The sequence below is a fragment of the Doryrhamphus excisus genome, linkage group LG19 (assembly GCF_037039965.1).
Source record: "Doryrhamphus excisus strain RoL-2023G ecotype Guam linkage group LG19, RoL_Dexc_Guam_v1.1, whole genome shotgun sequence".
Taxonomy (NCBI): domain Eukaryota; kingdom Metazoa; phylum Chordata; class Actinopteri; order Syngnathiformes; family Syngnathidae; genus Doryrhamphus; species Doryrhamphus excisus.
Genome location: NC_136375.1, coordinates 11,514,437 through 11,541,376, shown reverse-complemented (window position 1 = coordinate 11,541,376; position 26,940 = coordinate 11,514,437). Strand labels below are relative to the sequence as shown.

The following is a 26,940-nucleotide window of genomic DNA, read 5'->3' as shown; positions in this document are numbered from 1 at the left end:
CAAAACGCCATCATAATGACAACTATTATTTCTCATATGTTGGTCATTTAGCTGCAAGAGAGGGTCCACAATATTAGAAACACACCTCAATGCCTTTCAGTCTTCCATATTGTTGACATAGAATGCTAATGTTTTCTATTTCAGTCTATTTCAGAGTTTCATTCATTCTTCATTCATTCATTCATTTTCTACCGCTTTTCCTCACAAGGCTCGCAGGGGGGTGCTGGAGCCTATCCCAGCTGTCTTCGGGCGAGAAGCGGAGTACACCCTGGACTGGTTGCCAGCCAATCACAGGGCACATATAGACAAACAACCATTCACACTCACATTCATACCTATGGACAATTTGGAGTCGCCAATTAACCTAGCATGTTTTTGGAATGTGGGAGGAAACCGGAGTACCCGGAGAAAAAACCCACACATGCACGGGGAGAACATGCAAACTCCACACAGAGATGGCCGAGGGTGGGAATTGAACCCTAGTCTCCTAGGGTTCGTTATTCATTCGTATATTATTTCAGCGCCGTTCTTGCAAGAGGATGACATAACCCTGGTAAAATGACAACTTTATTCATGTAATATTCACACTTTAATCATTTCATATACATACATGGCTTGTATTTGGTTGGATTAGACATTGATTAGGTTGTGCGGGTGTACCTAATGAAGTGACTGGTGAGTGTATATTGCGGATGATTGACACCTCGGGCTGTTTAATGGGTACAAATAAGCATGTATGCGAAGGATTGGAGTTAATAAACAACAGTAAGTAATAATATAGCCTGTCTATGTCACACATCCATCCATGGATTTCTGTGTGTGTGTGTGTGTGTGTGTGAGAGAGAGCGAGAGAGAGAGAAGGAGGAGTAACACAGCAAGGAGGCGGGACTGTGCAGCATCAGACAAAATAAGAGCAGTACTCGCATGTGCTCCTCAAAAGTGCAGCCTGTCTGTTTCATTTTGCTGCGTTGTGTATTTGGATTATATTGACCAGCCTGGATTTATAATGTGCTTTCTTGACTTCATGTGTGCACTGTTACAGCAGATGTGATGATGATGATGGTGATGGTGATGATGGACCAGCCCGGATCATGTGAAAAGTTATTACAGTCTTCCTGAAGCACCGGATGACATGCTTGAAATGTCCCCCAGCTGCAAAGATGACACATTTTGTGCGCTCAGATAACTTTGGGATTTTTCACTGGTCTTTGTGCCGAAATGGAACGGAACCACCTGTTCTCAGCGAGGATGGCTTCCCTCTGCTCGCTGCTCTTCTACCAGGCAGGTCAGCGAACGCATCATATCATCACACCTCATGCCATTTCTCACTCAGAAATGTCAATGTTTTTTATTTGGTGTTATTAAGAAACTACAACATATAATATGACATTTTAATAGCTACGTCCTGTCTTTATGCCACTAAAAGAGATGTTATAGTAGTTCAGAATTGAATGCAAATATGATGAAATTGTAATGCACAGACTTTGCCTCTAGGTAGAGTAGCTAATGGAGTGTAGGGCTTCCTAACACTGTGGAAAATACCAGGAAATGGCAGCAATTCAGCATATGTCAGCATATCAAAATCTATATAAAACACAAATACAGCCACTTCATTACCTGACATTAATTAGTATTCACATAAAATAATGATAAATCATAAGAATAATGGAGTTGGATTTGTCTGGTAAAAAATAACTTTATGATACTATGCAATTAATTTTCATTTTTATTTTGCGAGGCTGCATGGTGGTTGAGTGGTTAGCACGCAGGTCTCACAGCTAGGAGACCCGAGTTCAATTCCACCCTTGGCCATCTCTGTGTGGAGTCTGCATGTTCTCCCCGTGCATGCATGGGTTACATGCTAGGTTAATTGGCGACTCCAAATTGTCCATAGGTATGAATGTGAGTGTGAATGGTTGTTTGTCTATATGTGCCCTGTGATTCAAAATTCAATAGCGTAGGGATGTCCGATATTGGCTCTGAATTTCCGATACTGATACCGGTATGTGTAACATGACCTATCTCCTGTGGTGGAATGAACACATATTTGTTTTTACATATTTGCATTTTTTTAATGTTGGTTTTCCTGATTGGGAAAAAATGTGATACCGATATCAACCGATTTTTATGCTGATATCGGGCCGATAATTACCGAGCATCCTTATTATATGTATATAGTAAATGGTAAAAAGGCTAAAATTCAAATGCAACAAAGTAATATGATAATAAAATGCAAATTATTTTATTTTTATTAATTATTTTTTTATACAAAAATTGCAAACAATAAAATAAATACAAAAAAAAAAAATAATAATTGTAAAATATAAAACATCATTAAAATGCAAAAAAAAAGGAAAAATTTTCAGGATAATGAAAATGCAAAAATATTAGGAATGTCCAATAATTCGTCCCGATATCGGCATAAAAATTTGATATCGGTATCAGATTTTATCCCCATCATAAAAATTGACATTAGAAAAATGCTGTATAAAATACATATGTTTTCATATGCCAGTAAACAATAAAAGCACAAAGTAATATTCATTCATTCATTCATTTTCTACCGCTTTTTCCTCACGAGGGTCGCGGGGGGTGCTGGAGCCTATCCCAGCTGTCTTTGGGCGAGAGGCGGGGTACACCCTGGACTGGTCGCCAGCCAATCACAGAAGATAATAGTCAAAATAAATATAAAAAAATTATCCGTAATCGTGGGGTTTTTTTACTGGTGCTGATTCCATCCTCCTTAACGTTCCCCATGCCAAGATGTCTGGAGGTAGTCCAGCACCCCCTTTGTCATCATTTCAAGTCCATTTACATCATCATGGAATCTTCCATCTGATCCTACACAGATGCATGAAGAGATACGGTACTCAATTGACAAGAGGAAGTCCATCTCATCATGAATTCAGCGCCTTGCTGGGCTATTGGGCCATGCATGCACACCTGAGCTCCGACCCTCTAAAAGCCCTCAAGCGAGGCAATTAGCATGGACAATAAATCACATCAACAATTTGCATGCACGCCTCAGGTTAGCTAGCCGTGCAGCGTTTAGGATCCAGCATCGGTCTCTTGTGGGTCACCCGAAGTGGTCTTGATGCAGCAGCCGTGAGTTTACTTTTTTTTGCAGACGGAATGCACAAATGAATTCCTTAGCGGTTTACTCCAGTCCTTTCCCTTACGTATGATGCAATCATGGAAAAAGTTAACATCCTGTAAAGTCAAGGCCTCTCCTCCAAGATTATGGATCATAATATGAGCCATGACTGATAAGGACTTATGTGCTTTGGATCATAAACTTGCGTCCATTTTGATACATATCGTCATTGTAATGCTGCTGTCGCTGTCTCAAAAACTACTCATTTGGTCTAGGATTTTGGGGGGCTTCTGTTTCCATGTTGGTTTTGTAATAACATGGAGGGAATGTCGATGACAAGATGATGCCCTTCATCAGACAGCGTCAACACAAGTTGAAGGTCAAACACCCAAGTTGGGATTTAACCTCTCGGACATTCTGGTACTTCTTCACAGAGACTTGGAAATTACTTCTTCTCAGCTTTTCTTCATGTCACTCACAGGCCATCAGACCAAGGATCACTATCTGAATGTCTTTTATTTTTGCATTACTATTAGCATTTTTGCTGTGATTTTTTTTTATTTTGTGACTCTTTCTTTTTGCATATTAATTTGCATCTTTTTATTTTAATTAGCATATTTATGGTTAATTAATTCAGTTTATTTCAGCATTTTTTAAATATTATTTTAGAATTTTCAATAGCATATTTATGGTTATTTAATTCAGTTTATTTTAGCATTTTTTTAAATATTATTTTAGAATTTTCAATAGCATTTTAACTTAAATCATTGAACATTTTTACTTGCTTAATTTTTTTTTTAGCAATTTTTAAATTTTTTTAATTTTATTTTCAATTTTTTTGTATTTACAGTCACCACTTTAAGTTAAAATACCAGGAATTGGGTTTGAACAATTGTGGATGTAAGGACGTTTTTACTTTTATTACTATTTTCTACTATTCTTTTCTATTTTAATATTTTTTTACTCATTATTTCTTATCATTTTCATTATGTCTTGTAGTATTTACAGTTAGCATGGTTTAAGTTTAAATACAAGGAGTGGGATTCAACCTCACATGGGCATACAGCAATTGCATCTGATAATTCTCCTTGATAACTCTGGTCTCTTGGAGACGCCCGAGCTTTTCTTCCAGTCACTCACACACCGTTATCCTTTTTCTTGTCCATTGGATGTTAAACCCAAAGACTTGACGACTGGACCATCCCAGTATACACCAGCCCACCGCTTTGCAAACTAATCATGGAGTAGCATCAACAGTCTACGTCATCTCCTGCCCGGCGTCAGATCCCGTGACAAAGCCTCCGCTAATTGTTTCACGCTTCAGTCGCAACGCAGATTGACAGACAGACCACCTCCATTTAACACCAGCATGTAATGATGTGTGTAATTGACTGCAGTGATGAAGCCGTCCCCCATGGGAGTGGAAAGGGGGGGGGGGGCGCATTGCGGCCCCTTTTTCCGTTAATACTCACTAGGTGCAAATAATACGTGACTGGCTTTAACTTTAACTTAAGTGTGTCAAGTATCTCAAATAATCAGTGGTACACCACATGTTTTGTTGCATGTCTGTTTTCAAACCCGCAACCAGTGGTGTGCTACGATAAGACGCACTCACACGCCGAGGATGAGCTCTTCAAGACGCTGTTTGCCGCATACAACAAGTGGTCCAGACCCGTGCCCAACATCTCGGATGTGGTCATCGTCAAGTTTGGATTGTCGATTGCTCAGCTCATTGACGTGGTGAGGCTCTCTACTTCCACTATGAGTAAACAGTATGTATGTATTTTTTTACATTTCTATTTCTTTTATTACCATTGTATACTATTTTTAAATTAGTATTATTTTTATTAGTATTTTTACAATTATCTTTGCATGTTCTTTTATTTGATTTTTGTGTGATTTTTGTTTATGAGCATTGTGCAACTATTTTTCTATGTTCATTAGCATTTTAGACTGTAATTACGTTTATCACTTTTATTTTCTATAATTTTTATTCGTATTTTTGCTTTTTTATAATTTTTCTTGGAATTTTTACAATAATTCTCATTACATTTATTGACATTTCTTACTACTATTTTTGCATTTTTGTTTTTATTTTTCCATTTTTACTGTTATTTAAAAAATTTCATGATCTTTATCAGCATTTTCATTTTTTTATGTTATTTTTTTTCATTTTTTTCATTTACTATATTTTTTAATTATTTTTATTAGCGTTAAAAAAAATATTTAGTCACCAGTTTAAGTTGAAGCAGTGGCTGTAGTCAACCTCCCAATGATGGGAGCTGCATTTGACTTTACCCCTACATGCGCATCTTTACAAATGTGCCACATAGTCAAGGAGAGCTCTGTTTTTCTTTTGCACTTTCTCATGCAACCCCTATCATTATTCAAGTGAAAAAGTAAATTGTTGTTTACTGAATCATGTCTCATCTTTTTGTCCGTAAGGATGAGAAAAACCAGATGATGACAACCAATGTGTGGCTCAAACAGGTAGGACAGACGCTGCATCCATGTTTCTACAAAAGTATTGGGCCGCTCATGTATGTTTCTTGATGCATCCAGGAGTGGAATGACTACAAACTACGCTGGAGGCCGTCCGATTACGACAACGTGACGTCCATCAGAGTGCCGTCTGAACTCATCTGGGTGCCGGATATTGTCCTCTACAATAAGTCAGTCAATGACTCACTTATTGTTATAATTATTATTGATCCATATATTTGATTTCTACACATTTCCTCCAAAATAGAACTAATAATCAGCACGTGTATGGCGCCCTCCAGTGGATTTCTGCCGTACTGTAGCTGTTAATACATTTCCTATTGGATAAATCTAGGATTTCATTCTATTGTGTAAACCTAGCTCGCCATTACCTATTATATATGATGCATATCTTTATGTATCTGTGCACATTATTCATGGCAAAATCTAATAACATCTCCACTTAGGCTCACAGGCGCCTCGGCAATGGAAAATGAATTTGTGCCCAGTGGAAGGAAGTGAGCTCACCGCAGAAGGTTTTCATATTAAAAAGCTTTAATTCATGTCCATACGTCTACGATTCAATTCATACGCCCCAAGCAGGATATTATTATTGCTTATCAGCTCTTTTTACAGATATTCTAAGCACAGTGGGCCCCTCCCATAGGAAATAATACACCTGTCCCTCCTTTTACAGCGCTCAATTGGTTCCACACCCGAATGCGTTAAATCAATTTCTGTGAAATAGGATTCAATGTTAAATATGGCAGATATGAAATAATACCCCTATAGTCACCTTACTGCTCTTTGTTTACATTGCATTGCCTGACTCCTATGCTGCAGGGATTAGAGATGGCCGCGAGCTAACAAGTTATGTTAGCCTTGAATTTATTTCTTCTAAAGTTAAGAAGCTAAAAAGTTACCACTTCCACACAAGATGAGGAGAAAAATTTTCCTTATTTCTTCTCAAGTTAAAAAGCCAAAAAGTTACCACTTCCACACAAGATGAGAGGAGAACATTTTCCTTATTTCTTTTAGAGTTAAGAAGCCATAAAGTTACCACTTCCACACTAGATGAGAGTAGAACATTCATTCATTCATTTTGTACCACTTATTCTCACGAGGGTTGCGGAGGGTGCTGGAGCCCATACCAGCTGTCTTCAGGTCTGCACGCTAACTACTCGACCGCCGTGCAGTCGAGAGTAGAACATTTTTCCTTATTTCTTCTAGAGTTAAGAAGCCAAAAAGTTACCACTTCCACACAAGTTGAGAGGAGAACTTTTTCCCTTATTTCTTTTAGAGTTAAGAAGCCACAAAGTTACCACTTCCACACAAGATGAGAGGATAACTTTTTTCCTTATTTCTTCTCAAATTAAGAAGCAAAAAAAGTTACCACTTCCACACAAGATGAGAGGAGAACTTTTTCCCCTTATTTCTTCTAGAGTTAAGAAGCCATAAAGTTACCACTTCCACACAAGATGAGAGTAGAACATTTTTCCTTATTTCTTCTAAAATTAAGAAGCAAAAAAGTTACCACTTCCACACAAGATGAGAGGAGAACTTTTTCCCTTATTTCTTCTAGAGTTAAGAAGCCACAAAGTTACCACTTCCACACAAGATGAGAGGATAACTTTTTTCCTTATTTCTTCTAAAATTAAGAAGCAAAAAAGTTACCACTTCCACACAAGATGAGAGGAGAACTTTTTCCCCTTATTTCTTCTAGAGTTAAGAAGCCATAAAGTTACCACTTCCACACAAGATGAGAGTAGAGCATTTTTCCTTATTTCTTCTAAAATTAAGAAGCAAAAAAGTTACCACTTCCACACAAGATGAGAGGAGAACTTTTTCCCTTATTTCTTCTAGAGTTAAGAAGCCACAAAGTTACCACTTCCACACAAGATGAGAGGATAACTTTTTTCCTTATTTCTTCTAAAATTAAGAAGCAAAAAAGTTACCACTTCCACACAAGATGAGAGGAGAACTTTTTCCCCTTATTTCTTCTAGAGTTAAGAAGCCATAAAGTTACCACTTCCACACAAGATGAGAGTAGAGCATTTTTCCTTATTTCTTCTAAAATTAAGAAGCAAAAAAGTTACCACTTCCACACAAGATGAGAGGAGAACTTTTTCCCTTATTTCTTCTAGAGTTAAGAAGCCATAAAGTTACCACTTCCACACAAGATGAGAGGATAACTTTTTTCCTTATTTCTTCTAAAATTAAGAAGCAAAAAAGCTACCACTTCCACACAAGATGAGAGGATAATTTTTTTCCAAACTGTTTTATGTCGAACATGTCACGGGTGACTTCAAGCAGTGTTAAGGTAAAGTAATGTAAGCTAATGTCTCAAAGTGTTGTCATTACTGTTGCCGAGTGACCACAATACTACACATTTTGGTATGTTTTGACTGATAATAGACCATAGTCTACCATGGCCATCATTTATTAATTTTTTTGGGGGGGGCACGGTAAAGTGAGGTGGTGATAATGTGAGAAATGACTCTAATTGACTGTATTAATATTTTGGCTTAAAGTATAGTGTTTTCTGTCATGTAATTTTCCTTAATTAATTCAGTCATTGTTTTGATTTTTTTTATCTTTCATCACTATGCTAAAAAAATAATGTAATAATTTCTAATAATATTATGTTATGATGTTATTTTTGTAAAATTAGGAATTTTTTCTTTTAATATTTTGACTTTATTCATGTATTAAATGTGCCACAGGCCAATATAAAAGCCGCCAGAGGCCGCAAACGGCACCCGGGCCCCACTTTAGACACGCCTGACCTAGCCGTATTGTACTGATCAGCCAGGACAGAGATGTGTGTACAACCACTTCTACCAAAGCTAAAGAAAAAGCACTTGAGACTGAGCTTCTGTGAGATATTTTATAGATCTTATGTGGCATATTTTAACCGAAGAGCCAGTAGAAGGCCATAACTGTGTGCCCATTTCCTGTTCCATCGTTGTCATGTGATGACTCTTCCTTTCACTCTTCCAGCGCCGACGGGGAGTTTGCGGTCACCCACATGACGAAGGCGCACCTCTTCTACACCGGCAAAGTGCTCTGGGTGCCGCCGGCCATCTACAAAAGCTCGTGCAGCATCGACGTCACCTTCTTCCCCTTCGACCAGCAGAACTGCAAGATGAAGTTCGGCTCGTGGACGTACGACAAGGCCAAGATCGACCTGGAGCGCATCGAGAACACGGTGGACCTGAACAACTACTGGGAGAGCGGCGAGTGGGCCATCATCAACGCGGTGGGCACGTACAACACCAAGAAGTACGACTGCTGCCACGAGATCTACCCGGACATCACCTACTTCTTCATCATCAGGAGGCTGCCGCTCTTCTACACCATCAACCTCATCATCCCCTGCCTGCTCATCTCCTGCCTCACCGTGCTCGTCTTCTACCTGCCGTCCGACTGCGGCGAGAAGATCACGCTGTGCATCTCCGTGCTGCTCTCCCTCACCGTCTTCCTCCTGCTCATCACCGAGATCATCCCGTCCACCTCGCTGGTCATCCCACTCATCGGCGAGTACCTCCTCTTCACCATGATCTTCGTCACCCTGTCCATCGTCATCACCGTCTTTGTCCTCAACGTTCACCACCGCTCCCCCAACACGCACAAGATGCCACGCTGGGTCCATTCCGTCTTCCTGGACCTCATCCCGCGCTGGCTCTTCATGCGGCGCCCGGCTCCCAATGCCCGGCGCCGCAGGCTGCTGCTGGAGCGCCAGCGTGGGCGGATGCCGCCGTGCAAGTCTGGCCTCCTCAGCACCTCGGCCACCTGGGCCAAAGACGGCAAATCCTCCAAGAACTCTTTGGAGGATCTGGAGTTGGGGACGCTGACCTCGTATTTCTCCTTCCGGCCTCCGTCGCCGAGGCTTCCGGGGTCGACGCCCCCGCCTCAGCAAAAGACGCCGCAGAAGAACAGGCAGCAGACAGGAAGTAGGGGCGGCGGTGGTGGCAACCAGCAGACTGGTAAAGATGAACTTCCTGTGGCGGAATTCCCGCTCTCACCGAGCATCATCCACGCTCTGGAAGGAGTGCACTACATCGCCGACCACCTGAGGGCTGAGGACGCCGACTTTAGCGTGAGTAGCATTTGTAGCATTTAGCATATATTAATGGTGTTAAATTAAAAATATTAAATAAAATTAATAATGAATATTATGTTATATTTTGGGCGGCACGGCGGTCTAGTGGTTAGCACGCAGACCTCACAGCTAGGGGACCAGGGTTCAATTCCCACCCTCGGCCATCTCTGTGTGGAGTTTGCATGTTCTCCCCGTGCATGCGTGGGTTTTCTCCGGGTACTCCGGTTTCCTCCCACATTCCAAAAACATGCTAGGTTAATTGGCGACTCCAAATTGTCCATAGGTATGAATGTGAGTGTGAATGGTTGTTTGTCTATATGTGCCCTGTGATTGGCTGGCGACCAGTCCAGGGTGTACCCCGCCTCTCGCCCGAAGACAGCTGGGATAGGCTCCAGCACCCCCGTGACCCTCGTGAGGAAAAAGCGGTAGAAAAATGTTATATTTTTTTAATAAAAACTATTACATATATTGTTATGAATTATTTAAAAACAAAAATAAAAATCATCACATCTAAAATAATTGTTTTATTAGTGAGATAATTGATGAAATTGGCCGTTCATGAATTAAAATGTCTAAAATTCGAGCCTGAAAAAGGGTACAATTTCACCGATTTCATAATCTAATTCATGAATTCCAATTTAGATTTATTTAATTGAATCCATGTTTATTGTGTTTGGATTTTTTTTGTGTGTTCTGTTTCTGACTTTAGCGTGAGTAGCATTTGAATATTTTGTATTACCATACTATTGCTACTGTACTATACCATACTGTAGTAGGGTACACCATCATATTACGTTATATGATGTTATTGATTATTGTCAGTGGCAAACAATATCAATATATACATATTTAAAAAATATATATATATTTTGAGTCAAGTTTGAAAGACTTTTTGGGTCACTTTCTGTTTCTTATCTGGGACGCAGGTGAAAGAGGACTGGAAGTACGTTGCCATGGTGATCGACCGCATCTTTTTGTGGATGTTCATCATCGTCTGCCTGCTGGGGACCATCGGCCTCTTCCTGCCCCCTTGGCTTGCAGGCATGATCTAACGTAGCGGTTGTATTCACATTTTACTTCACATGTAGCTCAACTCCACTGTGGTTGTGCTAATGGCGCTGCTATGAAGCCACTTTAACCATGGCATCTTTTTTCAGCTAATTTCCAACCAACCTGATTGGACTCATGCTAATGTTAGCATTGTTAGCATTCTGGCACCTGGCTATCTAGGTCATGTCAACACTTCACCTTAGCCTTAATGCTAAAAATGTTAGCTATCACATGTCCAGTCGGGCCTATAAAGTGCTCAAAGTGTATGGTTAGATTGTAGTACTTTGTTTACAGCCTTTACTTGCTTTATTTAGAAGTACGGATTGTAGAATAACTAACTTTGGGCTATGATAGCATGTGGTACAGTAACAGGAGCCTTTTGGAAATACTTTTCTTACTGAATATTTGCAGCTTAAGCTTAATTGAGAAGGATTATTCTATGAATCGGGGGTTCTCCAATGGTCTCAGCATGGGACATTTGTACACGGGCGTGAAGTCGCGACCCAATGAATTTCAATTGTTTTTTTACACTTTTATTTAGGTCATTTTTATTTATTACTATACTTTCTTATGCTTTTATTTAAGTCATTTTGATGTTTATTTGTTTGTTATTTTGTGAATTTTTATTTAAGTCATTTTATTATTTAATTAATTTTATTTTTATTAATTTTTAATAATTTCATTTAAGTCATTTTTATATTTATACATTGTTTTATTATTTTGTAGTCATTTTTATTTCATTTTTTAGTTTTTATTTATTTTAGAATTTTTTAATCCTTTTATTTAAGTCATTTCTAATATTTTTAATTTTGAAAAAAACATCTGCCTTTATTTGAGTCATTTTTATTTTCTTTTATTTTTTACACTTTATTTTTTCAGAATAATGCAGTTTATTTACTTTTTAATTTTATTAAAAAAAATCATTTAAGGAATTTTTCGCCCACTTTTAGTTTTCACTTGACTGTATTTATATTTCTTTATTATATTTTGTATACTTTTATTTGAGTCGAACCAAGCAAAAGTATTGCCTGTCATGTTTTGAAACATGAGTAGACATTTTAGAAACGGGAAAACGAAACATGTTAAATGCACGCATAAGAATAAATGAAATTAAAATGAAATGTCATCATCATCAGTATTTCACCTCTAACTGTGCAACGTACGTACTGTACAGGAAGGATGAAGACAACTGAAATATTGCTCCATTGCACTTCAAAATAAGTCAGACATGAGTTGTATATTACATATTTAATGACATTTTTCACTTCCTGTCTTGAGAACCAGCGCTATAAATGACAACAATTAAAACCCCTTTAGAATGCAAAACTTGTTCCTGTTCCTGTACATCCTTAATCAGAAACATTATCAATATCATCCACAGCCACAATAGAAGTGATGCCTCTGTGAAAGATCTACAGCATCTACAGCATGTACATCTATGGTTGAGCGAACAGGAACAAGAGGTGAGATGGTTTCACATGAATGTCCGTGTCAGAGGACCGCAGGTTTAGCCAGGTCGGCCCTGACCCTGGCCTGGTCCACGGCGTCCAGCATGTTCTTGCTGTCCATAGCCAGGTTGTGCGCCGCTGCCAGCATCTGCTTCTTGCACTCGTCCTTCAGAGACGTGATGGCGTTCTGCTGAGCCAGATGCATCTTTCTGATCAGGTCGCCCATGTCGTTGTTCAGCAGCTTCTGAGTGCCCTCGATCTGAAAAATCAACGCCGTGGCTTTAATCCTTTTAGTGCAGAAGAAAGCATGTTTGGGCCCTGAACGCATCACTATGGGGCAGTAGATTTGTCTTAAAAAAAAAAAAAACGAAAAAACCCAGACTAGCTACTTTTGTATGTCATCCATAATGCACTGCAGATGCCGCCTTCAAATAAACACGATTTGAGGAATATTTTCCAGGGGCGTAGGCCCTTCAAATTAAAACAGAAATATTTATAGAATATATATAGACATTTTTAAGTAATAAAAATAAATAAAATCACTGAAATTCAAATTAATATTAAAGTTACAAATATTAAATAGAATTAAATAAAATATATTAATGGTGTTAAATAAAAAGTATTAAATAAAATAAATAATGTATATTATGTCATATTTTTTAAATAAAAACTATTACATATATTATTATGAATTATTTAAAAACTAAAATAAAAATCATCACATCTAAAATGATTGTTTGAAATTGATGAAATTGGCCGTTCATGAATTAAAATGTCTAAAACTCAGGCCTGAAAAAGGTACAATTTCACAGATTTCATATTCTAATTCATGAATTCCAATTCGACATGATTTATTTAATTGAATCCATGTTTATTGTGTTTGGATTTTTTTGTGTGTGTTCTGTTTATGGATAAATGGCAAAAAAAAACAAAATTTGGAGACATTGCGCTAACAATGGCTAGCTCAGGGGTCAGCAACCTGCGGCTCCAGAGCCGCATGTGGCTCTTCAGCCTCTTTATTGTGGCTCCCTTTGCGATGCTTGAATATTTTTAACACCCGAGTGGGGAAAATGCACGTCTTTTGTAATGAGTTTTAAAAAATCCAACTTTGTCTGAGACCATGAATGCATCCTGAGTGAGTTCTGACTGCTATCCAGTTCAGTACATGAAGAAAAACAAGTAATACTTACCTACAAATCTAAAAAATAAATTTGAGATAATTTAAAAACAGCGGCATGGGAACTTGTTTTTACGTTTACAGTAGTTTACACATACATTTATGTAAGTTTATCTCCAAAACTAGCAAGAGTACTCCAACTCATCTTTTCTTATCTGAACTACTTTGATACCCCCAAATTCCCTCCAATGTTGTTTTAAACATACTATATGTTTTGCGGCTCCAGGCTATTTTTCTTCAGTGGGCATTGGGTAAAATGGCTCTTTTCATAGTAAAGGTTGCCGACCCCTGGGCTAGCTACAATAGGCATTGTTGCATGTTTTCAAATATATCATTTACACTTATCTTTCCGCTTTTTTGTGTCCTCATTCTTGATTAAAGCTAAGAACGTCATGTTAATATTCTAACTTCTTTTTCCACTTATATGACAGTGAGGAATGTGTCGGCATTGCCTGCACATGTCTGACATGTCCCTGGAAGAGATGATTTCTATTGCCATGAGTTCCTACATGGAAAAAAAAAAAAAACACGAATGAGACAGTTGGTGATACCTCGGTGCGCACAGACTCGTGCAGAGAGGGCAGTATATCATCCACACTGCCAATCAGATCCCTTAAGGCCATCCCCACAGACTGCAAGCAGAGATCACACATCACTTTAACGACACACTTCAATTTTGAAAAGTGTCCACTCGGCATGAAAGGGAATGCATGACAAGGTTTGTGTGCGTGCACCTTGACGACGGTGATGTACTGTTCGGGCTGCAAGTTGACAATGTCGTTCTTGAGCTGGACCACCACTTTGACCAGGGCCATGACGTAATGGTACACTTTGTCGTCAGAGCGGTCCAGTTCGGCTGTGGGGGCCGGCTGAGAAAGGACGCCAGGGAATGTTGCATTTAAAGGCAATACGGGCAAAAAAATGTTGTGATAATTACCTGTGCTGTGAGTCTCGGGGGCTTTTGTGGTGGACCTGTGCGACACAAACAGAGAGAATAAAGCTCATTTTTTCAACACTATGATTGCTACTGTTTTATGTTTTTCATGTTTTGGTCACCTTATTTAGATGCATGAAAAAAACACGTTTAAAAAAAAAGACCACTCTAATTTTATTCTATTTACTTCAACGTTGCTTACTCGTCTAACTGATGTTGGCACAGGGGTGTCCAAACTTTTTCCTACGACAGGGTCCACATTGGACAAAGAAAATCTGAGATTCTGAGAGAAAATTTATGATGCTTTGTCTCATAAATTTATGAGAAAAAAGTCGGAAAATTGCAAAAAACGAAACGGTAAAATTACAAGAAATAAAGTTGTAAGGTTACCTTTGGCCTAGGCCACAGGTCTCCTCATAAGTTCCACGTTTTCATAAAAATAGTCTGATATTTTGAGAATAAAGTAAATATACAAGAAGAAAAGTCATAAAATTGACGAGACTAAAGTCGTAAATTTACGAGAAGAAAAGTTATAAAAATTACGAGACTAAAGTCGTAAATTTACAAGAAGAAAAGTCATAAAATTTACGAGACTAAAGTCATAAATTTACGACAAAAAAAGTAATGTTACCTTTGTTACCTTTGTCCAAGGCCAAATGTCACATCCGTCCTATTCATAGCTGTTTCAGGCAATGCCTGTTACGACGGAGTATTAAAATAGTCTGATATTTTGAGAATAAAGTCGTAAAATTTACAAGAAAATTCATAAAATTGACCAGATTAAGTCGTAAATTTACGAGAAAAAAGTCCTAATATTACCTTTGGGCCAAGGGCAAAGGTCACACAAGTCCCCACATTTCATCGCTTTCTCAGGCAATGCCTGTTACGACCGAGTATTAAAATAGTCTGATATTTCGAGAACAAAATTGTTAAATTTACAAGAAATAAGTCTGAAAATTACAAAAATAAAGAGGTAAATTTACACTAAAAAAGATTTGGACACCTCAGTGATATTATGATTATTATTATTAATACATTTGGTTGGATGAAAATTTCAATTCAAAATGAACAGTTTAATTATTACAAGAATATTTACACTATATGCAAATTAAATTATTTATTTAATACAAATTTAGGCAAATTATATTTTCCTCCAATAAATATATTTCTTTTACTTCTTAACTCCTTTTTTTATTTTGAAAGACTTTATAGAATACCATTTTCAGCATCCTCTTCCTTGGACTGCAAAGACAAGACAAAAGGACGCCTCATGAGGATGATGGAATAATATTGGAAAAGAGAGTGAGGTCATAAGAAAAAGGGGCGGGGCATACCACTGGAGGAGAGTGGTCTTCTGGTCCAATGGGGTCCTGCAAAAGAACAGGCAGGTTCATTTTATAGAAAAGCGACATGGATCCCCTCTTTGGAACAGTAAGCAGGGGGACATTGACTTTAAGACTAGTGGGACGCCTGGAGCGGGCGAAGGGGACGACACCGCCCTGGGCCACGCCAGCGTCTGGATTGGGGGGGCACAGAGACAGCGGGTTGACAAAACTTAGCGTAGCTCTGTTCCCCACCAGGAGTCTCTCCTCTTTCTCCAGCCACTTTTCATCCTCCGCCATTTGTTGTTTCTGGCGGCGGAGGGTGGCGTGCATTTGCTGACGCTCCCTCTGCCACAGTCGTTGGGCGTCCTCGCGGCTGTTGGGCTCCAACCTGTGGAACTCGTTCTCCTGGGAGACAGTCAATCAGTCAATCCAAATTATAGCTGGAGACAACCACAATGTAGAAAACCAATCAGGTTCAAGTTCTGTACCCCCATGCTGCGACGGCGTGGGGACCTGAGAGGCAGCGGCAGCGTGGAGTTCATGGAGTCCACAGGGGACTGATAGTCACATGGGCTGGCCAGGTCGGGAGAACTGGCACACAAAGCCTCGTTCAGCTGCATACACACACAATATTATCAAAACTGGGGTTTAAAATGGAATTTAAACCTGTGCTGAAATGTACCTGAATGTGTAGGCCGATGCTGAGCGTGTTCCCAAAACGCCCTGATTTCATCCTTGAAGGCTACAATTGGAGGAAAACAGATGGATGGAATGTAGCTTAATATACAGTATGTATATTTTAATATATGGTATTGGTGTACCACTACATAGAGCCCTCGTACCACTGAGGGTACTTGTGCCACAGTTTGAGAATAGTACACTACCTTGGGAGGAGGCTCATTAAAGTTGAATTTGGAGTCAAAGAATCTGGTGGAGCGTGCTCTGTCCCTCTCCCGCTCCACTTCCTGCTCCTTCTCCATCTTGTGGACATCACTGACCAGACAAGATTGAGGGTCACATTTTATTTACTTTACGTATATGAGTATATAAGGTTACTGTGAATGCGCTATGATGTTTAATTTACTGTATGTGACTGGGGTTAATATGGTTAAAAACGGCGTTTAAACACCTTAAATATGCCTATTGCAGCGGATCTGCCATCTCGTTATTGAAAATTGACCACTCGGAGTTGATTAGTTATGCCTGCAGAAGCCAGAAGGGGGAACTCGCGGCCATTATGCGTCGTCATTCTAAACTGCCAGGACTTTTTCAGGTATGTTCAGTTGCTTGTTGGTTTGCCATGTTGTTTTGCCAATGTGTTGAGAACAATTATACATGTTGATAAGTATGTTGAGCGATTTTGAAGCACCATTCCGATGACATTAACCAAGGAACAAGCACACCAATGATTGTATCTGCACAGCCCTGTCAGATCATTTGCCTAGTATTCGTTACGATTCTTTACTCTCTTGAAGTGTAACCATTGTTTGATGTGTATATTTCGATCCACTGGGATATATTTCGAGTGTTTTAAAGACTTATTTCCGCCTTATTATGCTTAATTTGTACACACTTTGCCGCTAGCTAAACATCCTCGCGCTTGCTAGTTTTGAACGCATATAGAACGCGCATGCGTGGATGCGATGACGTCACTACGAGGTTGCCGAATACACTTCGTCTTCATTGAAGACTTGTTTTCAAATACAGAACACAGTATTTGACATAGAAGAGACAAACTAGAAAATTAATTTAAACGATTCACACTGCATTATTTTAATAATATTCATGGATATAGTGGTTTGAGCTTTGATAAAATGCTTGTGTCCATACAGAAGAGCGACTGTCTTCACTATGCAGACGCACTGGAGATGTCTATCAGGCTTCAAGTGTGAGTACTTACTCTGCTATGATTAACTAGCCGCCATGTGTGGTGCCTTCTCATCTTTGTCATAAGAATCTTTTGTTTTTACAATTAAGACAAAATATAACCTCAAAAAATAGATTAATGGCATACACTCTTCAGAGATGTGTAGAGTTGTATGTTAAATGTCAATATATTGACACATATATACTTTGACATTTTTTAAATTGTAGTTCAAAAACAAACTTTTAAACATGTATTAGATTAATTTATGACTATATACAACTATATACTGTGAGTAACATGCACTTTTCTTTGATTGTATTGTAAAACAAATAGTTTGTCACTACCTGATTTTGACCACCAGCTCAGTAAAGTTGGGCCTCTCTCTGGGGTCGTAGGCCCAGCAGCGGGTCATGAGGGAGTAGAGCGCTGGGGGGCAGTTTTCAGGCTTGGGGAGCCTAATGCCTTGCTCCAACTGGTTGATGACATCTCGGTTCTCCAGCCAGAAGAACGGCTGCTGGCCTCGACTCATGATCTCCCACATGCACACAGCTTTGGGGGTCAACGTAGGCGTGAGCCAACTCTTATTTCTATCTAATGATATTGCTGCCCTCTTGTGGTCTACCTATGAGGTACACTAACCAAAAATTCAACCGAAAACTCACCAAACATCCACACGTCGCTGGCCGAGGTGAAACGTCTAAAGTTAATGGATTCCGGCGCCATCCACTTGATTGGCAATCGTGTCACAGATGCTGTAATTTTAGATTTGCACTGCATTTTAGTGAGAAGTTTCTAATATTGTGGTTCAGCCAGCAGATAATTTGAGTTTGTTGTATTTGAAGACTAATAACCTTTGTAGTACTCTTCATCCTCAATGTATCGTGACAGTCCAAAGTCTCCAAGCTTTACACATTCGGGACTGGCGACCAACACGTTCCGAACTGCAATGTCTCTGTAACAATGTAAAAAGTAGAAATAAATGTTAACGAATGTACATATGCAGGGTTAAACAATTATACAGTAGTGGTCACTGACCTGTGCACCATGTTGACACCTTCGAGGTAGACGAGAGCCTTGCAGATTTGCAGGCTGAACAGCACCAGAGTCATGTTTGTCAACGTGTTCTGGTTTTCAGTCAGGTAGTTCCCGAGCTGTGGACATTTCCAACACGCGCGTCACAATTTCCTCAGTCTCTGGATTTTACGGCAAGCCATCACTGACCTCTCCGTACTGATAAAGCTCCATAACGATCCACACAGGATTGTCCTCGATGATTCCGATGAGTTTGACGATGTGAGGATGGTCGAGGTTCTTCATGATGACTGACGCAAAAGTTGACACGTGTTCACACGTTTGATGTTGTTATTTAAGCATGTCTTTAGCCCAAATCCTACCTGCTTCACTCATGAACTTCTCCATGACGTCAGGTGAGCAGTCCTTGCATGTCTTGACTGCTACATTGGTCTTGTTTCCGTTCTGTTTCAATGCACAATAGAACAAAACATGCAATTTGACTATACAATATATTTCACAGATTGTTGCATTTTACTGGTTTCAGGTTCGAGTTCAGTCTGTATAGTATAGATAAATTAATAGATGTTATCAGTTTCAGACATTTCTGTTCCTCGCTGGAGGCATGACAGAAGATAATTGAGAAGCACCGCCATCGTTAACCACTGCGGTCTAGTGGTTAGCGCGCAGACCTCACAGCTAGGAGACCAGGGTTCTCCCCGTGCATGCGTGTGTTTTCTCTGGTTTCCTCCCACATTCCAAAAACATGCTAGGTTAATTGGCGACTCCAAATTGTCCATAGGTATGAATGTGAGTGTGAATGGTTGTTTGTCTATATGTGCCCTGTGATTGGCTGGCCACCAGTCCAGGGTGTACCCCGCCTCTCGCCCCCCGCGACCCTCGTGAGGAAAAAGTGGTAGAAAATGAATGAATGAATGCCTTCGCTAGATGGGCGAGCGTATACCACCACTTCAGGCTTCACTACACATCTTAAAATGAAGCCTGCAGCTCTACCAACTGTCAGCTGCAGACGTGAGAGTTGTAAGTATCAACATTTTGTTTTTCTTCAGCGAATAGATGAGCCTAGCCTGATGTTAGCACTGTAGCTCACATAGCTATGCTAGCATTGCTAACATTTGTGTCCCACTCCTTCATGTCATGTTGTTGTATGTTATATGTATATGGCATCTATTGAGTTGGACAAGTGCAGAGTTACAGTGTACGGTCATCCATCCCCACACATTTGTGATTTTTGGTAAAAATGAATGAAAATAGGATATATTTTCTGCAAAAAACACATCTCATTCATCATGAAACAGTAATGATTTATACGTAAATATAGGTAAAATATACAGCATGCATGTACCAATGTTAGAAAGTTGATGTCCTTATGCTTCACTGATAGAGTTTCTTTTGTCAATCGTTAATAGTAGTTTAAGATATAGGTTTACTCACCGTTGCAGTGTAAACTCCATCGTACACCTCGCCGAAAAAACCCTCTCCGAGAATTCGTCCGAGTGTGATATCGCTGCGGTCGATTCCATATTTGACAGCTTTGGAAAACATACATTTTGTTAAAACAGGCTGTATTTTTTTACTTAAATCCGTCACAAGTAAAACAAACCTGATCTAGGCCTTTCATCGAGAATCTCACAATAGATATCTGACCCTGAAAATACATAAGAATAGATTCCTGGTCATCAAAGTGGTTTGAATGAAGAAATCCTGCACAGACTTCGGAAATGGACTCACCCATACTGTGTCGGACTGTGCTAGTGTCTCTGCTACTTAGAAGAAAATACCAGAATTAATGATGACTTCTCAAACAAGTGTGTTGTTTTTGTTTTCTAATATTCCAAAGCTGAAAAAAATGGACTCACCCTGTCGGAATCTCTGGAAGGGAACTTCTTGTGCTGGAATCTTAACAAATATGACACAACTCATGTTAGCCAATTTGGTAGACTGACAAGTGAATGAATTCCAACTCTGGCACGCACCGTGATTTTGTCTGTAGATTATAGAATCATCTGAATTGTTTTCCATGCGCCAATATCCATCGATGAGGTCCATCATGTTCTCGGCCATGGGGACGGTGGCCACATTGATGGACAGACGCTAACGGAAAGACACCACAACATGATACATCCAGTGTAAGAAGGTGTGATGCTTGACTTGGGTTCTACTTACTTGTCTGCCCTCTACTTCAAGATTTATAAGTGCCTTGCCGTCGCTCTGGGATAAACATTGTATTTTCTTTATCTGCTTGAAGTCGGCCAGAAAGACAGGCTGAGGTGCCAGAATGAGAATATGAGAGAATGTTATGGTGGACTATTTGTTGTTGGCTATTTCTCGGAATGTTCACCATACTCACCGCTGAATTCTTCTGCGTGCGTTGGCGGATTCCCCTTCCGCCGATGACCAACTCGACAGCAAGACTCCAGCCTTGCTGGAATAAGTTTGCAATTGGACTTGGAACGACAAACGGAGGCACATATCTGGAATTGCGGTCCTGTACTCACCACCAGTTCGCACGGGATGACCTCCTCATCGAAGCTGACAAACTCCTTGAGCGTTTCGAAGAACTTCAGCATACAGTCGTCCTCCTTCAGCGTCGCAAACTGCTGGAACGTCTGCTGGATCAGCTTGCGTAGTTGCTTTGACTGAACAACAACAGCGTGGGAAAAAATGTATTCCAGTCACGTCAGGCAAAATCAGGCAGTTCATCCATGTTTACCTTCATGCTGTTAATCAGCTCCCGAGGAAAGAAAAGGTCCAAGCCCACTTCTTTTCTTCACGTGTGCAGAAAAGATGGAGGAAAACAGTCAGAATTATTGGCTGAAGTACCACAGTGGAACATTGGTTAGCGGATTTGTTCCAGAAGGTCAGACTCTAGCTGAAACGGACGCTAACCAAATCAATTTCCATGAGAATAAGATAAGATGTCTGGATACTGACCACTCATGATACGTTTCTATCTTCCCATGCTAATTAGCTTGCAAACTTACTCCAGCAGCTCAAAGTTTGACTTCTTCTCTAGCCCCTTTGCATTCATGTCTTTGTAGAACCTCCTAGAAGATGACAAATGTAAATAAATTAGCCATAAAAAAATGTATAAAAGTTAGGACTTACTACAATTCCAATTCTTCTTGTGTCCGACTCACCTGATCTCCAAGCAACCAAGCTGAAGCGCCATCCCATCGCTGACCTTACTGGCATGGTACTGCATGTAGTCACTCCGTACCTGCCGTCAGAATCATCATCAACCAAGAAAAAAAATTAGCTTTGAGCCATCCCATAAGCAAATCCATGTGTCTTGTCACCTGTTGGTAGAAGTACATGAGTGTTGATCGGTCGTCTTTGAACCTTTCCAGGAAGTTGACGGGAATGTATCTGATACGAAGGTCGTACCTGGCGGATCAATGTAAGATAAAATATCACCAAAATGCCACCAATACGGGACAGTCAACCGTTTGATATCCGCGTTTGTCCCACGACTCCGTTTACCTCCACTCGGCTTCCACGTGATGGCTCTCGTAGCGCTGCTCCACCTCTCCGACGGTCAGATCGGGATGAAGCCAGTGAAGTTCCTCTGACTTGAGGTGTTTGAGCATGAGGCCGTAGCATCCTGCGTGTTGGATATTCGGGCCGAGTCGCCCACTGATCAGTATAGACTGGATTATCGCCTGTGGGATGACAAGGAGGAAGTTGTGCTTTTCAACAGCTGTGATGGTCGGGTGGTTGGACTCGAAATTCAATGGGATCTTCCTGCGTAGGTTCGAACCCTGCTCGCAGCGTTTGCTTAGTTATTATTTATCCATATGTGCATTTTGCTTTTTTTTTGCCCCACGGATCATAAAGCTGTAAGCAAAGTTGGAAGTGTCAACTCTGGTTCCAGAACAACATTGATTAATAGATAAAGAAAAAGTAACCATGTCACTCCTCTCTTTTTGGTGTTTCATGATGGTTCTTCCACAGATTCAGTCCAAAGCAAACCAACCAAAACCACCAGTTCCTATGGGATTAATTAGCGATAGGAATTCTCCAAGATAAGCTTTATCTACAATCCTCATACTTTCCTCATTGCGCACTCACCCTGATTTGCCAGGAGCTGTCACACTTGACCAGCTTGAAGTTCTTGCCCAGGGTATTGTTGGTGCAGAAGCACACTTTCAAGATCTTAACCGGTCCTCCCTCCCCGGTGAACTGCGCCTCTGGACTGGAGTCGGTACCACTCGGTCTTGGACTGGGCACCTTCCAGGACAGGGTGTCACCGGACATCACCTCGTACATGGTCACGGTGGGGTGGGGCTCATATCATCCTTAGGAGAGGAGAAGAGATACTGTAAATCAGGGGTCTCAAACAGACGCTAGTTTGAGGCCCCCACCTTGATACCAAAGTTTAATGTTGAAATGACAGCTTAAAGCTGTGTGCACACCGGACACAATTAACATGATTTTGCCCCGCCCATACTGTTACCCCACCCTGTTTTGCTTTGGATTAGCAATGAAGCTAAAGGCTTATGACGCTGGGTACAAATAAATGCAGGAAATGATTTGGAATAAAATAAAATAAAAGATATTTTGGTGTGGAAAAACGGAACCAAAGTACTGAAAAAGTGTAGGGTATAGCAGAAGCAAAAGCATTGAAGATAGATTTTTTTTTTCCAGTTTTTAATAAATGCGTTTTGTTTTGTTTTTTTAAACCTGATGCGGCCCGGCTTCACCCAGAACCTAGCTCCGGTGGCCTCCAGGTAAATTGAGTTTGAGACCCCTGCTGTAAATGAATCCACCAGCAATGATAGGATGTCCCTATAAAAGTATTAGAAAAGACTTGATCAAGTGATTATACTAGGAAAAATGAGGAAAAACTAATTTTCTCATGATTTAAAGATGTTTTGCACGGCTTTGGTTGTTGGGGGAGTGGGAGACTCATACTGTTTTTTGAGCTGTTGCTTCAGATGTCCAATAGGGTTAGTCATGTTGGGGTTAGACTTATTTCAGTATCTGAGCAGGACACCCCTAGTTAATGAGTCATAGAGTATTTCCAGTGCTAGTTATTTTGCTAAGATACCCAAACAGGTTCTTCAGTCGAGATAAACATGACAGGAAATGTTCATGTTTCTTGTTAATTCGTCATCTAAAGGAAATTTCACATTGTTTTCTGCATGAATTGTGCAAAATCCCAGTGCAAATTGTTTCGGTATTCGAACGACAGCAATGGAACTCTATGTTGCAAAGACACTACACCAAAGTGAAAGATTCTATTTTGTTTAGTTTCTCAATCCTTCATGCCAGTTGAAACTATGCTTTAAGCCGGTGTACTTAATGAGAGACTCAGTTTCTAGAGAACTTCCAACATCTTTTCACAACATGTAGCTGCTGATATAACACATGTCCACCCACCTGACTACACAGAGCATCCTCAGCTTCCTTCTGATTGTCAAAAGTTGTTTTTTTTTTTTTAGTCTCCTAAACCAAACTCTGCGTACCGCATTGCTTCTGTCAGGCTATGGTGTAATGCAAGCTTGTGTTTTGTTAGCCTGAGGCCGTGCATTCCCCAGCAGGGCCACGGGTGGGTGTGTTTGTGTGTGCATTCTCATGTATGTGTGTGTCATGAAAAGAGAATGAGAGATGAGGGTGCAGCACGTTGCACCATCACGACCTGGGCGTATGAGAGTTGAAGGAGGTTAACTTGACCGATGTGTTAGAGAAAAACAGACATTAGAAATGATAAGGGAAATAAATTGCCAGTTACAGACTGTTTGCAATGTCTAAGACATGAACATTTACAAAATGTGCAAACAATCATGTTTTTTATTCTCTTGCATCATTCGATCATCTTTTTTTTGGAGAGAAACAAAGTGACACTTTCTAAGGCACACAGTGTTCACGCATTCACATTGTTGTTATGGCAACAGATAATCCAGGGAGAGATCTTTTATCTCCTTCCAAAAAGCTGAACTGGACATGTAGTAACCATAAACAGGAGTACTCAGCAGCAGCAGCATAAACATCAACCTAAGCTGGGACTTTCTTTACATTCTTCCATCTTTTAACTGCTACTTTAAGCACTGCCAGTGACGAATGAGAGAACCAAATTTCCCAGCCACTTGTGGTACAAACGCATCTTGAGTTCGTGATCCCCTACAATACTTGGCTGGCTCGATGAGTGTCCTTGAAGTGGACTTGAATTGAAAAATAGTCAACTTGAAGCACTTTTAGACAAACTACACCCACCTAACATTTCATGAGCTATACATGTAATAAGAGCCTAAACATAATATATACAATGTAAAAAATAAAAAAAACTTTCCTAAAAACAGTATAACACTCCTGTTACTGATCTGCTACCATCTGCATTATCTGACTACTGTTTTTACAGTACATCCTTAAAAACAACTCCGTACTTCTGTCTTCGAAAGCTTGTTTGATGAGTGTTTTTGCAGCAAATGTTTAACTACTTACTACTTTTGCATTAAATTCTTAAAAACAGCAGAGCACTCCTGTCCTAGGGAGGTAGTTTGACTACAGTCTTTGCAATAGATTCTTAAAAACAGCAGAGCACTCCTGTCCTAGGGAGGATGTTTGACTACCGTGTTTGCAATAGATTCTTAAAAACAGCAAAGTACTCTTGTCCTATGGAATAGATTCTTAAAAAACAGCAGAGTGCTTCTGTCCTATGGAATAGATTCTTAAAAACAGCAGAGTGCTTCTGTCCTAGAGAATATGTTTGACTACCGTCTTTGCAATAGATTCTTATAAAAACAGCAGACTACTCCTGTCCTATGGAATAGATTCTTAAAAACAGCAGAGTGCTTCTGTCCTAAGGAATATGTTTGACTACCGTCTTTGCAATAGATTCTTAAAAACAGCAGAGTACTCCTGTCCTATGGAATAGGTTCTTAAAAAAACAGCAGAGTGCTACTGTCCTTGGGAATATTTTTGACTACCGTCTTTGCAATAGATTCTTAAAAACAGCAGAGTACTCCTGTCCTATGGAATAGATTCTTAAAAAAAACAGCAGAGTGCTTCTGTCCTAGGGAATATGTTTGACTACCGTCTTTGCAACAGATTCTTAAAAACAGCAGAGTACTCCTGTCCTAAGGAATAGATTCTTAAAAAAACAGCAGAGTACTACTGTCCTTGGGAATATTTTTGACTACCGTCTTTGCAATAGATTCTTAAAAATAGTAGAGTACTCCTGTCCTATGAAATAGACTCTTAAAAACAGCAGAGTACTCCTGTCCTAGGGAATATGTTTGACTACCGTTTTTGCAACAGATTCTTAAAAACAGCAGAGTACTCCTGTCCTAAGGTATAGATTCTTAAAAAAACAGCACAGTACTACTGTCCTTGGGAATATTTTTGACTACCGTCTTTGCAATAGATTCTTAAAAATAGCAGAGTACTCCTGTCCTATGAAATAGACTGTTAAAAACAGCAGAGTACTCCTGTCCTATGGAATAGATTCTTAAAAACAGCAGAGTGCTTCTGTCGTAGGGAATATGTTTGACTACTGTTTTTGCAATAGATTCTTAAAAACAGCAAAGTACTGTGTCCTATGGCATAGATTCTTTAAAAACAGCAGAGTGCTTCTGTCCTATGGTATTGTTTGACTACAGGTTTTGCAGTACATCATAAAAAAACAGCAGGGAACTCCTGCCATAAATAGGGTCTTTGACCAGCATTTGTGTCTTAGTGTCACATAGATAGATCTCCAACCAGCGTAGGTGCCGTAGGGGACCTTAGACTAGCGTTAACATTTGTCTTGCACGTGGTAGAACTTTGCTGATATTATACCCAAAATAAAGACAATATTGAAGGAAGAAATGTGGCTCGTGGTCCTTCGCTTTGGGGACATGGAGTGAATATCCCTGGTCTTGAGGGTCTGTCTGCATGTTGCAAGTTGACCCTCAGGCAGACGTTGGAATGTGGCACTCTGTGTGCTCACCTGCACAGACTTGCACTGCTGAACAAAGTTCTCTCTCCCTCTCTCTCTCTCTTTCCCTCTCTCTCTCTCTCTGTCTCTCTCTCCCTCTCCTGCTTCTTGGAATAAAATGGCAGCTAAGATCACAGCTTTATTCTTTTATAATCATTATATCACATCAAAAACACCAGCAGCCACCTTGTGCAATAATAATGCAATGATCTACTTGTAGTTCATAAGGATTATGGTGGTCTTTTCTACGAAACAGAGGCCTGTTTGTAGGTTTTATTGCCTTTACCCGCACACATAACATATATCATGAGCGTGTTGCAGCCACTTGTAGCAACATTTTAGCCAACTCACCTGCACGAAAGTAGTGTTTAAAAAGACTCAATATGGACTCTTACCTGCCGGTATGTATTAATCCCCTCAGGAATAATGAAATTAGAAGTAATCCCTTGAGAAAGGCTGAGTGAGTCTGTGTTGTGTGGCAGCTCGCCTCACTCTCTCCCTTCTGTGTGTAG

General features: G+C 40.0%; 2 protein-coding genes across 3 annotated transcripts; one reads left to right on the top strand and one right to left on the bottom strand.

Annotated features, from left to right (window-relative positions):
- Window positions 1-878: 878 nt before the first annotated feature.
- Window positions 879-14,384, top strand: chrna2b (cholinergic receptor, nicotinic, alpha 2b (neuronal)). The gene is made up of 7 exons (XM_078799210.1): window positions 879-1,285; window positions 4,683-4,834; window positions 5,540-5,584; window positions 5,657-5,766; window positions 8,576-9,674; window positions 10,604-10,718; window positions 13,784-14,384. The coding sequence occupies exons 1-7, from the start codon at window positions 1,219-1,221 to the stop codon at window positions 13,816-13,818; spliced, it is 1,623 nt and encodes a 540-aa protein (XP_078655336.1). The 5' UTR covers window positions 879-1,218; the 3' UTR covers window positions 13,819-14,384.
- Window positions 11,961-26,940, bottom strand: ptk2bb (protein tyrosine kinase 2 beta, b). 2 transcript variants are annotated; one of them, XM_058056251.2, is made up of 31 exons: window positions 26,824-26,940; window positions 22,582-22,808; window positions 21,994-22,172; window positions 21,810-21,897; window positions 21,651-21,730; window positions 21,495-21,557; window positions 21,224-21,278; window positions 21,009-21,149; window positions 20,861-20,935; window positions 20,677-20,775; window positions 20,487-20,604; window positions 20,370-20,409; window positions 20,242-20,273; window positions 20,114-20,158; window positions 19,945-20,042; window positions 18,873-18,954; window positions 18,700-18,800; window positions 18,514-18,629; window positions 18,330-18,430; window positions 18,141-18,230; window positions 17,823-18,027; window positions 16,496-16,604; window positions 16,294-16,353; window positions 16,100-16,225; window positions 15,864-16,016; window positions 15,621-15,656; window positions 15,504-15,528; window positions 14,290-14,324; window positions 14,087-14,221; window positions 13,904-13,984; window positions 11,961-12,434 (listed from the first exon to the last, which is right to left on the bottom strand). In XM_058056251.2, the coding sequence occupies exons 2-31, from the start codon at window positions 22,777-22,779 to the stop codon at window positions 12,219-12,221; spliced, it is 2,982 nt and encodes a 993-aa protein (XP_057912234.2). In that variant the 5' UTR covers window positions 22,780-22,808; window positions 26,824-26,940; the 3' UTR covers window positions 11,961-12,218. The 2 variants fall into 2 exon arrangements, with proteins under 2 accessions (XP_057912234.2, XP_057912232.2); XM_058056249.2 differs by having other exon boundaries at window positions 15,621-16,016.

Excerpts from the sequence above, each read along its gene's own strand:
- chrna2b (XM_078799210.1), top strand. The coding sequence starts at position 1,219 with ATGGAACGGAACCACCTGTTCTCAGCGAGGATGGCTTCCCTCTGCTCG. Across the intron at positions 5,585-5,656 it reads CCAATGTGTGGCTCAAACAG|GAGTGGAATGACTACAAACT; the intron begins GTAGGACAGACG and ends TGATGCATCCAG. Across the intron at positions 10,719-13,783 it reads CCTGCCCCCTTGGCTTGCAG|TGAGGAATGTGTCGGCATTG; the intron begins GCATGATCTAAC and ends CTTATATGACAG.
- ptk2bb (XM_058056249.2), bottom strand. The coding sequence starts at position 22,779 with ATGTACGAGGTGATGTCCGGTGACACCCTGTCCTGGAAGGTGCCCAGT. Across the intron at positions 20,936-21,008 it reads TCATCCCGTGCGAACTGGTG|CAAGGCTGGAGTCTTGCTGT; the intron begins GTGAGTACAGGA and ends AACTTATTCCAG. Across the intron at positions 18,028-18,140 it reads CAGCGACGTGTGGATGTTTG|CTGTGTGCATGTGGGAGATC; the intron begins GTGAGTTTTCGG and ends TGACCCCCAAAG.